General features: G+C 39.4%; 1 protein-coding gene across 2 annotated transcripts in view; it reads left to right on the forward strand.

Annotated features, from left to right (window-relative positions):
- The window catches only part of STK3 (serine/threonine kinase 3), a 363,087-nt gene extending 344,234 nt beyond the window's left edge, over positions 1–18,853 (forward strand). For both annotated transcript variants that reach the window (XM_038745400.1, XM_038745401.1), the window contains one exon: positions 17,402–18,853. In XM_038745400.1, the coding sequence (XP_038601328.1) occupies positions 17,402–17,560 (159 nt within the window). In that variant the 3' untranslated portion in view covers positions 17,561–18,853. The remainder of the gene's footprint in view (positions 1–17,401) is intronic.
- Positions 18,854–19,539: the final 686 nt, after the last annotated feature.

Genomic DNA, 19,539 nt, shown 5'->3' on the forward strand with positions numbered 1-19,539 from the left:
CTTAGAGATGTGCCTTCAATAAGCTTTGAAGGTGTAAGTCTTGAAGGTGAGTTGGATTTAGTGAGGCCAAGGGATTCAGAAATGGGAAAGTGTTATCACTTAGAGCATAACTAGCTAGTGCAGCAGTAGTAAAATTTCCACTTATTTTAGAATAGTCCATAATAAAGAACAAGGGCAAATGAGACATAGTTGGTGTAACAGACAAAGGAAGGTATATCCTGGACATATTTTTCAAGGAAAAAGCGAAGTAGTTTTCATGCTAAGAACCATTTTCTGAAATATGTTGTTAACAAACATCAGCTAAGCCATTTTGAAATTATTTTCAGTCAAAGGTATTCTAAGGAGAGTAAATTCCCTTTTAAGCATGGTAGTAATCTATCAATCAATGGTAATTATTGAGTGCTTACTGTATGCACAGCACTCTACCAAGTTCTTGGGAGACTACAATTCTGCAGATTTGGTAGACAAATTCTCTGCCCATCAGGAACTTACAGTGTAGAGGGGGGAATAGACATTAATGCTGCAAGTTTCAATCACTTACTGAGAGTATCAGAAACTGGCTGCAAGTATAAGTACGTTGTTTTTTCCATGAAATTAAGCCAAGAATATGTCTTTCATTTTGCCAGTTATCCCAAAGATGATAACTTTGTTTCTCCTGATTTCATCAAATAGGCTTATTTTAAACTAAGATGAAATTTCATCTTTCCAAAGAAAGTGGCTAGTTGATATTCATATTTTATTTTAACTAGAGATCAAAACTTTTGGCCATTAGATGACCAGAAATTTCAGACTGGCTAATAAGTGTACGATTGGGATTGGGTCTTCTTTTTATTGATTGTTTCAATTCTTTGCCTTCCTTGCCCTATCCTCTCTTTTCCCATTCTTTTCCTCCCTTCTACCCCATGTTCTCATTTCTCCCCCTTTTCCTGTTCTCACCCCCTTCCTCCCACGTTTTCTCATGCTACCTCATCAAAGTGGCAGTGCCTTACCCCCAGTTTATCTCACACCCAAGATAAAAATGGCACCCGTAGCTAGTCAGGTGGCTGATAATCCCAAAATTAGCCACTAGACAATATGACCTTAATTCTCAAACCTGAGGGCAAATTTGGAAGCATCTGTGTTCATGTCATGAACTAGATTGGGTCTAAAAACCTCTCTGGGAATCCTCTTGACAACTTGGGTTTCCCCAGTGGTTTTGGTTGTCTTGAACAGATCTCGTGGCATAACTGAAAATCCCTCCCCAGAGCCCTGGGCTGTTGCAGTGATTGGTATGTGAAATGGGGCTCTCCTCTACCAAGGTCTACCCACTAGACCACACTGCTTTTCTCTCTCTCCCTGACCCCCCATTCTAAGATTGTGAGTCCTTGGGGACCAGGCATTTTCACCAGGCATTTTTTCCCTGCTCTTAGTACAGTCCTTTATGCATAATGGTCGTTAAGTGAAATTTTTCGCATCATACCATCACTTTCCTAGTAAAATGTTGATCCGTAATTTCAAAAGTATTTTTAATAGTTGAGAATTATTGAGAATTATTGCCTGTAAAAGAAGCATTTGTTTAGCCATATGAGGATGAAAATTTTAAGTTTAAATAATTTCCTAAAAAGGCAAACCCCTCAAACTCCAAGTTAATAGGCAAGTTTTGAAATCATCATTAATGGTGTTTATTCTGTGCTTACTGTGTGTAGAACACTGTACTAAGCGTTTGGGAGAGTACAAAGCAACAGAGTTGGTAGACATGTTCCCTGCTTACAGTCATTTATTGCAAAGTTTCCACCTTATCTGTTAAGCTAAATGACTCCCCTGTTTACAAATAACAATCAACAGAAGGTATTCTCAATTTTGTTTTAAAGCATGTTTTGATTAGAAGGTGATTAGGAAATTAGGACACATTCTTCAGATAACACATGAGCCTGTTTGAGCTTAGAATGCCTCATTATCAAAGAAAGTACTTGTGCTCCCAAGTGCAGGGAGGGAACAGGTGAGTAGGTTGTCCATAGTATAAGGTTTTGCAGGAGAATTGTAGGTGTAATCGTTGAGAGATTTGGAAACTTCTTAGATTTCTTTGAAATGTCAGCTGTTCTGCTTTAACACTTCAGAGTTTTTGAAGCATTGTGACTATTTTTATCGTCAAACACTTACTGACTAAAAAATCATTTTTTTTGTTGAATTGTGGTAACTGTTCATAAGTTTGGAATTGAAATTATTCATTTGTCTACTAATAGCTGAGAAATCTGAAAAACTAGACATTTTAGTCTGACTCCATTTTCAATTAATAAAAACTGCAAAAATATTTCCATCTCAGAAGAACTCTTTTTCGTTGGCTCATCTGGCAGGTCAGGCCTGGGAACTTTAATCAAAATCTATTTTCTTTTAAGTTTATTCTTTTAATTTTCTTTACCAGTTTTAAATGGGTGTCTTTGTAATAGACTGGGTGTGGAACAAAACTTCCAAGGTATTTTGAAAGAACTGCAAAATTGGTTTCCAAAAACTAAATGTAAGGGGAATCTTGCTTTTCTCCAGCAATTGTTTCATTTCATTTTTTTGAAGTTGAGCATTGCTGCTCATTTTATGATTTATGGTTTGTAGCTAACCTCTAGATTGTTTTCTTTTATAACTCTTATTTTTGGCACTGTAATTTATAACATTTTTATGATGTGAAGACAGGCATGGTATAAACTGTGTCAGAGAAAAGGCTTAAGTTGTTACTGGTGTAGAAAATTGTACAAATGGTCGAACTCAGTTTTATTAGTAAGAATAATGTCTTCCCAGTGTGCTTCATTCCACACGTTTGCCTTAAGAATAAACTGTGTTGTTTATAATCATTCTGAAAAAAGTCCTTGACAGAAAATATTTCCAAACAAAAAGTAAGAGCAAATGAAAATATGGTAGTAGACCCCCAAAATAGGCATGTGATGGAACAGTAAACAATACTGAATTATAAGAAGTGAATTGTACTGTGGATGCATCTTAATTAGGCTTATTACTCATATCCTGTCCCTTCCTTGAAGACTGATTCCCACTCTTTTCTCCATGCTGTGTTTTTCTTTTAGTTGGTTTTCACATAATTCATTTTCAACTTGTAATAAGTCTTTAATGTTGGACTAGTGGAATCTGAACCAAAATTTGTATCAATCAATCCATCCATCAATCAATCAGTCGTATTTATTGAGTGCTTACTGTGTGCAGAGCACTGTACTAAGCGCTTGGGAAGTACAAGTTGGCAACATATAGAGACAGTCCCTACCCAACAGTGGGCTCACAGTCTAGAAGGGGGAGATAGAGAACAAAACCAAACATATTAACAAAATAAAATAAACAGAATAGATATGTACAAGTAAAATAAATAAATAAATAGAGTAATAAATATGTACAAACATATATACATATATACACAGAGAGCAACACATTTATTTTATTTTGTTAGTATGTTTGGTTTTGTTCTCTGTCTCCCCCTTTTAGACTGTAAGCCCACTGTTGGGTAGGGACTGTCTCTATATGTTGCCAACTTGTACTTCCCAAGCGCTTAGTACAGGGCTTTGCACACAGTAAGCGCTCAATAAATACGATTGATTGATTGATTGATGAGAAGTGAACAGGGCACATTAGCTGATAGTATCTCAAAGATACTATGATAAATGTAATTTTTTCTTGGGCATAAACACAATGGAATTCCTTACTGTCTTCTTGGTTACAGACATATCTAGGTAAAGTAATGCATGAAGTTTCTTTTTTCCAATAATTTTAGCAGTTTCGTGAAATAACACACTGTTCAAAGCCAGCCCGTTCGAGGTACATATAGTTGTATAGAAAGGGGATAGCTCTGGAAATAAGCACCTGTAAAATCACCTGTAATGACACAAAAATCTATGCAGACATAATTAGTGGTATCCTCCTTGGAAATTCAGCAGGTAAGACGCTTGGGTTACTGTACCCATAACGGATCTCAAATGATAGATCCCTATGCACACATTACCGCAGCCCAGCTGACTGATGGGCTCAAGAGAAATGCTATTCTTAAGACTGATCAAACGTGAGGTAGTGAATGCACTTACTATGTGCCAAGCACTGTTGTAAACACTGGCAAGAATGAGGCCCAATGAGGAGATTAGTGGCGGCAGAGGAGCGGAGCGTGCTGGCTGAGCTGAAGGAGGAGAGAAAGGAGGTGAAGTAGGAGGGGGCGAGGTGTTGGAGAGCTTTGAAGCCAATAGTGAGGAGTTTTTGCTTCATGCAAAGGTTGATAGGCAACCACTGGAGATTTTTGAGGTGGGGTGGGGGTGACAAAGGAGTTTACAATCTAGAACACAACAGATGAAGACAACTTCCACATTTTACGAGAGAGAGAGAGAGAGAGAGAGAGAGAGAGAGAGAGAGAGTGTATGCGTGTGTGTGTGTGTGTGTGTGTATGTAGTGTTTTGGTACAAATAGATTCAAAATGTTGAGATAATATTTTCTATCTGCCTTTTTTTTAAATGATGTTTGCTGAGCACTTACTGTGTGCCAGGCACATGCCGGGGTAGATACAAGATTGTCAGATTGGACACAGTCCATGTCCCATATGGGGCTCCTGGTCTCAATCCCTATTTAATAGATGAAGTAACTGAGGCACAGAGAAGTGAAGTGACTTCCCCGAGGTCACACAGCAGACAAGTGGTGGAGCCAAGGATAGAACAGTTTCTATCTGAGATAAAGTTGGATCGTTTGAAAGCATAATTTTTCTGGACAGTTCACCATGCTGGAAATTGAGAGAGCCAACAGTGTCTCAAAGTATCTTGAAGATATACCATTTTAAAACATTTTTATTGTTTAATGCGCTCCTTACTGCTGTGTGAGCATTTCATCCAACTGAAGGAATTCATTTGGAGTCATTATCAGTCAATGGTATTTATTGAATGTACAGAGCTCTGTACAGCGTATTTGGGAAAGTACAATACAGTGGAGTTGGTAGACCCACAAAATGCTTCTTGTCTTCAGGGAAAGACAGACATTGATATACATTATAAAGAAGAGAAATGACTGAGGGTAAGGTTATGTAGATAAGTGCCATGGGGCTGAGAGTGGGGTAAATATCAAATTTTTGCATGTGTGTACCTCTAGCACTTAGCATTATTCTAGGCATCCTGTAGCACCTCAGTAAATGTCCGTTGATGATAATGGTAATGACTCATCAATGAACTGACCGCTTGTCTCTAAGACTTTGGCTTGTTTCCTGATTTTAGTTTTAGTGAAGTGAGTATAGTGGCCTTAGTGAACAAAATTTTATGAGACTAAACCAGATCCTTTCCCCCCAAAAAAATAAAATCTGAAGGATTGAGTGAAGACGGAATTTATGGGGAGGGTGTGTGTCACGAGGCCACAAACAACTCAAAACAATTTGAGGCGTGCACTAGTAAAACCTTACAAAGTGCTATAGGCAAGTCAGCATTGCAATTGCCATAGAAAATTATTGTTGTTAGCTGTTCTGTTGATAGTTCATATTGCAGGAATTGCTAACAGATGGGAAAATAGATGACTCAGAATACAGTATTAGCAGTCCATATTTTTTTAATCAAAGGCCACTAATAAGGCCCATAGCATCTGTGATAGTCACTTAAACAGTTGCTAGGAAAAATTTGTTTACCCGGTAAACACAGAAGTCTTTGTGAGGGGCTTTTTTGATTGACTATATTTGGCTAATAATGTTAACACTGAGGGATTCAGGGCCATTTGTTTTCACTGAAATGTGTCTCATTTACTTTGAAATATTGCACTAAAGTGAAAAGAATCATGTCTTTTCATGCCTTTTCATGACCCCAGTTGAGGGCTTTTTAAATTGCGCTTGACAAACAGAAAATATATGAAATCTAAGTGTTTCTCTCAGGAACCTGTAAAAGCAAGTTACTTCGAAAAGTAAGTATTTTTTGTCCCCTGAATATATTTCAGGTGACTCCTGGGAGTTTAGATACATTTGTATTCTCATAGTCTGAGCTCTTTATTAGAGTATCGGCATTTTGTTTTAATTCTGGTACTTAGGAAAAGTTAAGAGAAATTAAAAGAAATCACATCATCCCTGATGTCAGGGTACATTATTTTGCTGCTTAGGGGAGATTCTCAGGTTGTAAGTACTTTTGGCTGCAGCAAGATGAGGTTCATTCATTCAGTCGTATTTATTGAGCCCTTACTGTGTGCAAGGCACTGTACTAAATGCTTGAATAATTATGACATTGTTAAGCCCGTACTATGTGCCAGGCACTGTTCTAAGTGCTGGGATGGATACAAGCAGATGGGGTTGGACATAATATCTGTCCCACGCAGGGATCACAGTCTCAATCCCCATTTTGCAGATGAGGTAACTGAGGTTCAGAAGTGAAGTGACCTGCACAAGGTCATACAGCAGACAAGTGGCAGATGGGTGACTTCCTGCCCTCTCTACAGGCCTATCACTGCTGCTCCCCTGTCCATCAGTGCATGGACTCCCCAGGCAACAGTGGTTTTGAGGGGGGAAAGTGACTGTGAGCTTGTTGTGGGCAGGTATTGTGTCGCTTTATTACTGTATTCTACTTCCCCGAATGCTTAGAACAGTGCTCTGCATGCCGTAAGCGCTCAGTAAATGCGATTAAGCGAATGAAAGGCAAGCTGGAAAGGCAAGCTGGCATCCAGGGCAGCAAAACTGCTTCTCCCTTCCCCATCGACCTGCCCTGCCGCCTGCCTCACCCTCCTCTTGGCTCTGCTTATCGACTCATCTCTTCTATTCAGAATTTAAAAAAAAAATGTACTGGCAATTTTGGAAATTAGTCTGGGTTTTTCTTACATCCTGTGCTTAATTTGAGAATTCAGTGCCGTCATTAACAAAACAAGCTGTTTCAGCTGTCATTCACATTCCACATTGCACCAATTTTCATCAGAATTTTGGCTCTTGTTGTAGGTCGGTCCCAACCACCCCCGTCGGACACGTGAACATGCTATTAAAAGACTTTAAAAAAAAATTCTTGTTCCAAATAATATTTAAACTATTTTGTAGGTGATAGCAATTCTCAGGCGACCTACTGTTGTGAAACTCATAGAAGATGGTCCCTTCTGCCTTGATTACTGAGTTCCTGTAGTTTATCAGCATTGAAAAACACTCCTATAAATGCCATTTACTGGCTCTTCTGTTTCCTGTGGACTTCACAGTTGAATGTCTAAGAGCTTCTCTCCCCTCCAACTGGGCTTGGAATCCCAGGGAGTTCTCAGTAACTGTCTGCCTGTTAAATTATTTGTAATGGCTTAAAATGTGAACTCTTCTCAGACAAATCTAGATTAGGGATACCAAACTATGTCACTTTGAAATTTTGCGCAAATAGCTTGAACATTTGTTTACGTGATCAAATATCCAAAAAAGTTTCACATTTGACTTATTTAATTTGAACTGCTGTATAAGAATTTGTTTGTCCAGAGTAGAACTAAACCACTATGTTTCCAAATTCTCAAGAATATAAACTACGTTGTCCCAGAATTTTTTTAATCGTAGAAAATAGTACAGTTGTTAGTCATTGACCTTTCCATTTATCAGATGGTAAACTCTTTGAGGGGAAGAACTGCCACTTCTTTCTGTTGTGTATTCCCAAATGATTAGTAATTCCCAAATGGAATTCTCAAGAGTTTGGGGCACCAAATATGATCCTCATTTGGTAATCAAAAACATCATTTTTAGACAGAAGGAAAATCTGGAAAATGGGGATTAAGACTGTGAGCCCCCTGTGGGACAACCTGATCACCTTGTAACCTTCCCAGTGTTTAGAACAGTGCTTTGCACGTAGTAAGCACTTAATAAATGCCATCATTATTATTATTATTATGGGGACATCAGGGAAGGATGGAAGGGAATGAAATTGGATTTGGGAGAAAGGTGATAAGAGGAGAAGGAAGAAAGAAGTAAGGGCCTAAGACGAGGAGATGTTTCAGTTTGGGTAAAACAAGGAAGGTTAGAGAACCCAAAATTCAAAGGTCTCAACTAGTATGCTAACCCTATTTTTTGGTTTAACAGTAGGTCCACATATCCCAAAACTTACTTGTCATTATATTGTGCTTTCCCAAGTGCTTAGTACAGTGCTGTGCACACTGTAAGCACTCAGGAAATGATTGATTGATTAAGAATGTGAAGCCAGATTAATCCAATTTCCCTAACTGGAGGTCACACCCTTCTAGAGTTCAGAGTGTTTACCCCAGCTCTTAAAACAGTGCTTGACACATAGTAAGCACTTAATGAATACTGATTGATTGATTGATTGTAAAGATAATAAAGGCTATTCAGGGATTTGATGAAGACCAAAGCTACATCACCCTAAATAGCTGTTTGTTGATAGCAGCATATAGCTTTTTACTTAAGCAGTGTCTACCACCTTTGTTCTCTTTTCTTAATCACTGTTTATGTTATCACTGTCACTCCATTTCTGCTCATCTTCATTCCCCTCTTGTAGGAAAAATAAAAGAGGGCGTTACCACTGCTTTTTAACAGCATGGAAATATAGCCATTTTTTATCCTTTTGATTGAGGGGTGATATTGGACATCCCAAGAACCTGGTACAATTTTCTGCACACTCTTAGGCTGTGGGGGATAATGAGAAGCAGCATGGTTTAGTGGAAAGAGCACAGGCTTGGGAGTCAGAAGTTATCTTCTATCTACCCCAGAGCTTGGTACAGTGCCTGGCACATAGTAAGCGTTCCACAGATACCAGAAAAGTTAGAAAGAAAAAGAACATGGAAGAAAGAAGGTGTCTGGTAATAATAATAATGGCATTTATTAAGCGCTTACTATGTGCAAAGCACTATTGTGAGCACTGTGCACTCTGTCCCTTCTAGACTGTGAGCCCACTGTTGGGTAGGGTCCGTCTCTATATGTTGCCAACTTGTACTTCCCAAGCGCTTAGTACAGTGCTCTGCACACAATAAGTGCTCAATAAATATGATTGATTGATTGATTGATTGATTGTGGGTTCTAATCCCTGCTCTGCCACTAATCAGCTGTGTGATTTGGGGCAAGTCACTTAACGTCTCTGTGCCTCAGTTATCTCATATGTAAAATGGGGATTAAGACTGTGAGCCCCACGTGGGACAACCTGATTACCTTGTATCTACCCCAGTGCTTAGAACAGTGCTTGGCACATAGTAAGCACTTAACATACCATTATTATGATGATGATGATTGGGTACTGTAGGTCACAGGACCCCTTAAAGAGTCCAGAATTACAGAGTGAGAAATGGTTGATCTTTGGCAGTCCAAAACTTTCAGAGGTTTTGAGTCAATCAGTAAATGGTCAGTGGGCACACTCTGGGTGGACTGTGGGAGGAACACCACCTGTGACTATAGGCAGGTTAAACAAACAATATTCTAAGTTGCTATTGTTTTTACCAAAACTCTGAATGGGAAACTCAGCAAATGGTGTTTATTTTGTAGCCCTCCGCACACACCCAAGCTAGATGATTTACAAATTAAATTAAACAAATCTGGTCTCTACCAGGGCTTGATACATAGTAAACCTTTAACAAGCACAACAACAGTAATAATCATCATCACCATCGTCATCATCTTCCAGAGTTTACACAGTAAAATGTTATTTGTCAACAATTAATTTTGCTTTGGAGCTTACCTGCCATAAATACTTCAATCATTTGCCCTCCCAGTATGTTTAGTCACTTATTTGTTTTTACTTCTGCTATGTATTTTGATTTACATCTCCCTCATTGGAGTGTGTTTCTCATTTCAGAGAACATGCCTCATTTTTGTGTTACACATTCCCAAGCATTTAGCAGAGTAGTGCATTACACCAATAGGCACTCATTAAATACTGTTAATTGGTCCATCAATAGTATTTTTTGAGTACTTACTATGAGCAAAGCACTCTACTAAGTGCTTGGAAGAGCACAGTGCAACAGAATTAGCAGACATATTCCCTGCCCATACGAGCTTATAGTCCAGAGGGGAGACATAAATGAGTATAAATAAATAATTTGTAATATAGAATTTAAAAATACGTACATACATGCTGTGGGGTTGAGGGTAGGGCAAATATCAAATGCCTAAAAGTCCCAGATCCAAGGGCAATATAACTGCTCTTACTATTATCGTATGATTATCTTGACCCTAATAATAATAGTAATAATAATTATGGTATTTCTTAAGCGCTTACTATGTGCCAAGCACTGTTCTGAATACTGGGGTAGATACAAGGTAATCAGGTCCCTGTCCCACCTGGGCCTACAGTCTTAATCCCCATTTTATAGATGAAGTAATTGAGGAACAGATAAGTGAAGTCACACAGCACACAAGTGGCGAAGCCGGGATTAGAACCCACATCCTCTGACTCACAAGCCCAGGCTCTTGCCACCAGGCCGTGCTGCTTCCCCAGTCCTCAACCGTTTTAACTTTGGCAGTTTAGCTGCAAACTAGCACCTCCAGTCCCATATATAACCAGTTATTGTTATAACAGTAGAATGGTATGCCCATGCCCCTATTCCCCCCATCATTTGGGCAAGTCACTTAACTTCTCTGTGCCTCAGCTACCTCATCTGTAAAATGGAAATTTAACCTGTGAGTCCCACGTGGGACCGCCTGATCACCTTATATCTTCCCCAGCGCTTAGAACAGTGCTTGGCATGTAGCAAATGCTTAACAAATACCATAATTATCCCCCCTTCTAGACTGTGAGCCCGTCGTGGGCAGGGATTGTCTCTATTTGTTGCTGAATTGTACCTCCCAAGTCTTAGTACAGTGCTCACCTGTCAAGCAGCATGGCTCAGTGGAAAGAGCATGGGCTTTGGAGTCAGAGGTCATGGGTTCAAATCTCGGCTCTGCCAATTGTCAGCTGTGTAACTTTGGGCAAGTCACTTCACTTCTCTGGGCCTCAGTTACTTCAACTGTAAAATGGGGATTAAGACTGTGAGCCCCCCGTGGGACAACCCAATCACCTTGTAACCTCCCCAGCGCTTAGAACAGTGATTTGCACATAGTAAGCGCTTAATAAATGCCATTATTATTATTATTACATGTTTTGTTTTGTTCTCTGTCTCCCACTTCTAAACTGTGAGCCCGTTGTTGGGTAGGGACCGTCTCTATATATAGCCAACTTGTATTTCCCAAGTGCTTAGTACAGTGCTGTGCACACAGTAAGTGCTCAATAAATACGATTGAATGAATGAGTGAATGAATGCTCTGCACACAGTAACCTCTCAGTAAATACGATTGAATGCATGATTGAATTTGTCCAGGGATTCCTTGCCTCCTGTTCTGGTCCTTTAATATTCTCACTTGACTGCTCTTCCTAATTCACTAGTCATCCCTGCTATTTCCAATAAGCATTTGAATTTCATATTTAATCCACCCAATTCTGTGCACCTATCCTTAATACAGCAACCTCTTTTCATACATTTTAATCTTTCTTCATTATTTTCCTTTCCTCTTGGTGCTGATATGTAGTCTTTTCTTATGACCAGGAAAACAATCACTGATTTCTTTAGTTGCAAGCAAAAGTGCCTTGGGGACTATGACAATATTGGGTAATATTTCCTTCTTCAACAATCTGTCATCATTATTTCATATTCACATGCAATAGAGAATTAGTTTAAAAACATTTTATTTAGTTAATAAAATGATAATTTATGTTATGAAAGCCAGAGTATTATTTAAGAAAATATTTGATTTCTTAAATTCCTCCACATGCCATAAAGCTCTCAGATTACAAGGAGGCCTCTGAGTAGTCACTGACTACTTAGAGATTTGCCTATCTTCAAGTTGTGGAATTTAAGATTTACCTTAGGTAAATTCAAGATTTACGTACTTAAGATTTACCTATCTTCAAGTTGTGGAATTTAAATGAAAGATTCAATACTTCATTATTTTTTTTTTGCTGTTAGATTCACATTGATATATTTGCACTGAGTAGCTTAGTAGCAAGGAGCTAAAGTCAGTGCCTTCATCTGAAACATTGCATAAGAGCAATCAATCAATCAGTCAATCAATGTATTTATTGAGTGCTCACTATGTTGAAGAATGAGAAGCAGCATGGCTTATTGGAAAGAGCATGGGCTTGGGATTCAGAGGTCGTGGGTTCCAATCCCGGCTCCGCCACTTATCAGCTGCATGACTTTGGGCAAGTCACTTAACTTCTCTGTGCCTCAGTTCCCTCATCTGTAAAATGGGGATGAAGACTGTGAGCCCCCCGTGGGACAACCTGATCACCTTGTAACCTCCCCAGCACTTAGAACAGTGTTTCACACATAGTAAGCACTTAATGAATGTCATCATTATTATTATTATTCTTAATATTATTAACAGTGTACTAAGCACTTGGGAGAGTACAATACAGCAGAATTAGCAGATACATTCTCTGCTCATTATGCGCTTGCAGCCTAGAAGGGGAGACGAGAATAAAAGTTAAACCATAGATTTGTGAATTCTACAGATTTTATATTCATAAACTAATGCTAGAATGTGTTGATCCTGCCCCCCTTTTATGCTTGTTTAAAAAAAAAAGAGTTTGTCAGAAAACTTTACTCTAGTTTTAGCTTGTAGGGCCAAAAAAAAAAACCACTTTATGTACTGCTTTATATAGAAACCATCTCACCAGCAAAAAGGTAAAGTTGCCGCCCCATCAGTTTAGACAGTCACTGAGCCACTTGTCATCAGAAGATAAGCATCCGGGAACATGTTTCTAGTCCTTCAAGACTAGGATGAAAACAGTAAACAAAGTCAGTGTAGTACAGAACAGTCACAGAAGACAGCATCTGCCCCTCCCATACATTGTGGGCAGGGAACGTGTCTACCAGCTGCTATATGGTACTCTCCCAAGTGCTTAGTACAGTGCTCTGCCTCAGTAGTTGCCCATGGAGCACATCTGGGAAGACATCAATTTCCCCATCTCTCATCAGACCGCTCCACAGCAATATTGTTTGGTGGGATCCACAAAGATCTGGGATTCAGCCACTCTCTTGAAAGCCTTTCTGTGCTACCCTCGGTGACCCTGATTAATCCTCTGGCACCTTGACACCGTGGTCTATGTAAAAGGGAAAGTATAGCAATATATTTGTAAAGGAGCCATGTAATCCAATGGAAAGTGACCTTGGGCCCGGCATTTATTATTTTATTTGTGGTATTTGTTAAGCACTTACTATGTGCCAGTCGCTGTACTGAGTGCCAAGGTAGAAACAAGATAATCAGATTGGGCACAGTGCCAATCCCACATGGGGCTCACAGTCTTAATCCCCATTTTAGAGGTGAGGAAGCTGAGGCACAGAGAAGTTCAGTGACTTGCTCGAGGTCACAAAGCAGACTAAGTGCTTTTCCACTGGGCCGCGGTGCTTCTCAATTTCTTTTGCAGTTTTCTCATCATAAAACGGAGATTCAGTACGTTTTCTCCCTCTCCCTATAGGAGACCCTATAAGTGACAGGGACTGTGTCTGGCCTGATTATCTAGGTGTACCATGGTGTTTAGCACAGTGCTTGGAACATAGTAAATGCTTAACAAAATCAGTTATTGTTATTATTATTATTATCATCATGTATGAACCAACTTCCACAGTGGTAAAGTGGTCTTCGTCAAGTTACATAATTTCACCATGCATCAGTTTATTTGAAAAAAAGAGGGAAATGCCTAATACCTACTTTGCAAGGATGTTTGGGAAAATAAAGCAAAGCTCTTCTGAGTCATTGTAAAAAAGTGCACCATTCATTTTAGGTATATGATAAAACCCTAATCTCATTTTGGGCGGGAATGTGTCTGTTATATTGTTATATTGCACTCTCCCAATCACTTAGTACAGTGCTCTGCAAACAGTAAGCTCTTAGTATTTTACGATTGACTATTCCAAAAAACCTTATAGTGTGAATTGCTCCAACTAACCAGATGTCTTATTGTATGCTAACTAACATGTTTGATGTTACCATGTCCCAGTAAATTCAAAGTGCATTTGTTGGGTCTCTTGAATGTAAACTTAATATGTTTTGCCTGGGATTTTGATAGTTTTTGTTTTGTTGTCTGTACATTCATTAATAATAATAATTATGGTATTTGTTAAGCGCTTACTATATACCAAGCACTGTTCTAAGCACTGGAGTAGATACAGGGTAATCAGGTTGTCCCATGAGGGGCTCACAGTTTAAATCCACATTTTACAGATGAGGTAACTGAGGCACAGGGAAGTTAAGTGGCTTGCCCATGGTCACACAGCAGATAAGTGGCGGAGCCGGGATTAGAACCCACGTCCTCTGACTTCCAAGCCCATGCTCTTTCCACTAAGCCATGCTGCTTGCTTCATATGGGGCGAAAGCAAACACAAATTTCACCCCACCTCTCTCCAAAGAGGTCGAAATACTTAGGATCGGAGAAGCATTTTGCTGCAAGAGACGCTAGTAGACCATGTGATCAAACCCCAGCCTCTAGACAGATCAACATCTAAACCATCGAAATTAGCTAATTCAGTACTAAATTGGCATGATTTTATTGCTTCTCACCACATTGTTCTAGTTGAGGTATAGATAATCATCCCTGTCAGATTTAAGAATAAGCACATGGGAAGGATTTAGCGTTTACCAATTTTTCAGTGAATTAGTCATTGTCCAGAATGAAATCCTAGATTGTCACTAAATCTTCTTGGTTAGGATTAGGATATGTGAAGAATAGATTGGATTATCACCTAACATTATTAAACATTGGGAATGAGTAACAAGTGGATTTTTCGATAGCCCTCGTTTGGAAATCTTAATTAGCCAATTATGGATTAAGGGAGACCTGCCTGAAGGCAAGCGGGGGACTCTCCGTTACTGGGCTGCTGGAATATGGAATACAAAATATAATTTAAAGTTGGTAACAAATGGGGGAAAACAACTACAATTTCCATCTAAAACTAAAATGATCAGAACTCATAAGCCAGGCAGAGACTCTGTTGCTATGAGTCAGTGAAGCAGAGATTGAGTAAAAACATGCATTTTGTTTTCCAATTTAGAAACTATAGAAACTGAAGAGAAAACACTAGGGGCAAGTTCCCCTGAGCCGGCCTGCATGAGAAAATAGCTTTTTATATGCAAATATCCTCTGTCTTCTACTCCTTCCTCTTCTTCCTCTTCTATTTTTTAGTATATTTTTACCATTATATTTTGGCTGTTTCTTGAGCATCCCCAGCCATAATGTGCTGCACTCCTAAGGCAGGAGAAAAGATCCTCATACTGTAATGTCTGGGCATTACTCTTTGGGTTTCTACAGTGTATATTTCCTAAGTTAATTATGGTGTGAAACAAATACATACAGTTGGCGTGGGGATTGCCAGTAATTTCTCTGCTCTGGAATTGCTTGATAACTTCTCAGATCTCTGTCTACAATTTCAAGTTTGGAACCAAAAACTTTAGTAAAGATAAACTTGCCCTGCTTATTGGTAAAAGTGTCAAATTGTTGGTGTCCCAGATTGGCACCTAAACTTAAATTGATTTCGCAAACTTGTATCAATAAGGAATCAGTCAAGAAGGAGCACATAAAGTGGAGCCAGACTCCCCCTGGGCGAAAGCTCTTGGAAGCTTTAGGTTCTCTTTCAAGAGTGTGGAGTTCCTCGTATTCGATCAGTCCATTTCTCCTGGGCTTCTAGGGGTAACTGTCAGTGACCATGGGTATTCCCATCGGGAGGCTTATCAGAAATCCATCACAACCAAGCACACTGCTGTTGCGTCAACGGTATCTGTCACTCTTTTCACTTCTGACCACTTTATGCCACTCAGATACGAGTGAAGACATAATAATATTAATAATAACTGTGATGCTTGTTAAGCACTTACTATGTGCCAGGCACTGTTCTAGGCACCTTGTTGGGGAGGAGGGGAGGAAAAACGAGCAAATCAGGTTGGACAAAGTCCATATCCCACATGGGGCTCACATTCTTAATCCCCATTTTACAGATGAGGTAACTGAGGCCCAGATAAATGAAATGACTTGCCCAAGGTCATACAGCAGATAAGTGGCAGGGCAGGGGTTAGAACCAGTGACCTTCTGTATCCGAGGTTCGTGCTCTATTCACTATGCCATGCTGCTTCTGCAGTACCTTTTGCATCATGGCTCAGTGGAATAGCCTGGGCTTTGGAGTCAGAGGTCATGGGTTCAAATCCTGGCTCTGCCAATTGTCAGCTGTGTGACTTTGGGCATGTCACTTATTAGTCTGAGCAACCTCCCATTGCCCCCTCTACACTCTCCATAATAATAATAATAATGGCATTTATTAAGCGCTTACTATGTACAAAGCACTGTTCTTAGCACTGGGGAGGTTACAAGGTGATCAGATTGTCCCACATGGGGCTCACAATCTTAATCCTCATTTTACAGATGAGGTAACTGAGGCACAGAGAAGTTAAGTGACTGGCCCAAAGTCACACAAGCTGACAATTGTTGGAGCCGGGATTTGAACCCATGACCTCTGACTCCAAAGCCCGTGCTGTTTCCACTGAGCCATGCTGCTTCTCTTCATAGGCTTCTAGGCTCCAGACCAACATCGTACCTCTCTGCTCCCGCCCCTGTTTAGCTCCTTCACTGAAGTGCGAATTCTGTTTGTTTACAGAACTTCTACTCCTTCCCCTGTGCTGAAACTCAGGTTTTCTTTCACCCCTGCCTGCCTTCGCCCAATCCTGTCAGTCACAAGAAATGCCTTCCCTATGCCCCACCATTTTCTGTCTCCAACAGTGACTATCGGATCCATTCTTTTCTCCTGATTCCCAGGGTCTCTTCTGTCCCTTCTTCCATCTGTGACTGGTTTAAGCTCCCTCCCCTTCTCCCCTCGGTACCATTTCTCTCCACAGTTCAGAAATCCCTGCCCTATTTGGGCACTTCCATCCACCTTTGACATTCCTTCAAATCCCAAACTTCACCAGGGCTCCCTGTAGCCCTGATTTGGGAATGCCCCAATTGAGGAGAGACAAGAATTCATTCATTCATTCAGTCGTAGTTATTGAGCCCTTACTGTGTGTAGACTACTGTACTAAGCGCTTGGGAAACGGCAATATAACAGTAAGCAGACACTTTCCATGCCCACAACTAGCTTGCAGACTATAAGGGGAGACAGGCATTAATATAAATAAATAAATTAGAGATATGTACATAAGTGTTGTAGGGCTGGGAGAATAGAAGTTGTGTATAGGATGAAAAGGGTATAAAGATTTAAAAAAAATGCCCTTTCCTGCCCATCTAAGATACCACTAACTCAAGCTCTGATTTTTAAAATGCAGTTTGCGGGCTGCTTGAAGGGTTTATTTTTTCTTGTTGCTGCTTTTTATTTTATTTTCCTAGCATGGTTAGTTTCTGGGCCACATAACCTTTGGGCTGCCGAATGGTATTTCAAAGTAGACTCTAAAATATTAACATTTGTACATTATTGGAGGTATTCATTCAAAGATTTTTAATTTCTCTGTCTCCAGCTGAAAAATCTAAGTTTAGAAGAGCTGCAGATGAGATTAAAAGCATTGGACCCTATGATGGAAAGAGAAATCGAAGAGCTTCGGCAAAGATACACTGCAAAAAGACAACCAATTCTGGACGCAATGGATGCGAAGAAACGAAGGCAACAAAACTTTTAAGTTCATTCCGCTCACGCAGTATGTTAAGTTCGGACACCAGTAAACCATTACGTATTGAAGAAATTTTATTACTTTGCTTTTAATTCCTAAAATCTGTTCTCCACATTTTGTGCTTCATATTTGGGTAAAAGTGAAACCCAGTGTGAAGTACCCATTCTACAGGTACAGTGGAATGCTTTTAAAGTCTCCAGTGCAGATACTGCACTCTTAGCTTTGAATTAAAAGAGCAATATATCTTTAAAATATTCCTTTTTGAGCTCACCAGCTCCCTAGAAGCAATAATTTGTACGTGTTGTACAGTGAAAGTCGTATTTATGGCTCCTTAGAGATCCAAAGCCTTTCTTAATTGTGCAACATTACAGGGCTTTATTTTACAATCTGCTTTCCTCCAATGTAATGGTCTATTTATTATATCCCCTGAAGTGAAATTTATTTATTTATACCAATGTTTGTTGTTTTAAGGGGAATATTGGGATTGTTTGGGTGAAGATTAACAGCTGATACTATTAAATTAACCTGAAAATTGGAAAAGGTGACTCAGTCACTCCTGAACCCTTTTCTTAAATTTGTACCATACAAGACAAGCAATAATTCAAGCTGCACTAGTGTGATTCTTCCTGGCAAACTGCCAGATACTTTTTATACTCAAGTGATAACTCTGCTTTTACCATTTGAATTTTTTGGCCAAATGGCTTTTTTTTTCTTTCTCCCCACTTGTGTGTTCTGCTTTTTTAGTTTTCAAATGTTTGGTACACCTTGAGCTATGGATATTAAGGTCAAATAGATTATAATTTGAAAACCAAAGAAAATATTGGAAAGACTGTTCAGATAAGTCTGTGGTGAATCCTAAAGAAAAAAGAAACCTGTAGAACTCTTAAAATGCTGATCTTGTTTCATTTTCTGTCCCATTTTTGTGTCCAGGAGCTGAAGTGCATCACATTTCAGTACAGCTGATCAGATTCATCCTTTTAGAGAATATGACGATATGGTCATCTAAGGGCATTTTCTTTGTCGTTCAGGGTTTTTTTTTGGAAATTGGTGAGCCCTGTGTGCCTGATAATACAGAAGCAAAATGACAGTTTATTCTGAACTGTGCATAGACCCTCTAGGGACTGCAGGCTATTAACATAAGCAAGTAGAAACTCAGTTCCAAATAGAATGAGATTTTATGGGACTGAACTGGGACCAGTTGTTTTCCTGAGTTGCATTTGACCATCTTGTCAGTGTTTGTTACTTCCATGTTCCAACGTGTACATCATAAAGACAAATAAATTTTATTGTACTAGCTAGAAACTTGATCTTTATAATTTCCTGAAGTTCTTGTCCTGGAGCTATGTTTTTAAATTAGTGAAGGTGAGTCTCCTTGAAGTTTCAGATCCATGACCTACTATCAAGTGGAATTCGCCAAACACCTTGGGGCTTAACTGACTTTATCCCCAACAGGGAAGGGTTGTGCTTTCAAATCCATATAGCTGGAGGATGAAAATCACTGAAAGAGAATGATTGTTTGTTTGAAAATGACCACAGTTGCACAGTTATCCACAATATCTGAAGTGTGATAGAAGCCCAAAGGGAAAAGGAGGTATTCCAGCATGAGTTCTCTGCAATTTGAGACTTAAAAGATATGCACTTTTACCTCCTATTCCATTCAGCCTGGTCCTTTAAGTACTTTCACTAATTATAACCTCTCCATTAGCAGGTGATTCATTATCAAATATAGGAAACTCAGATGGTATGATTGATGTTTAACTGTTTAATTTCACATCTATAGGAGACTATATCCCATGACGTTAGAATTTAACATTAATGCTAGAGGGGCAACTAATGAGCTTTCCCCCAACTCAAATGAAAGAACATATTCCAACTTTTCCATAAATCTAAATGCCATGGGAGAATCTCAGAAATTTATGTCATCACAGAAGACACATTTTTTTTGATGTTTTGACTCAGGCAGTCTCATGAGTAGAGACTCACAAATA

This window comes from Tachyglossus aculeatus, chromosome 4 (assembly GCF_015852505.1).
Source record: "Tachyglossus aculeatus isolate mTacAcu1 chromosome 4, mTacAcu1.pri, whole genome shotgun sequence".
NCBI lineage: Eukaryota > Metazoa > Chordata > Mammalia > Monotremata > Tachyglossidae > Tachyglossus > Tachyglossus aculeatus.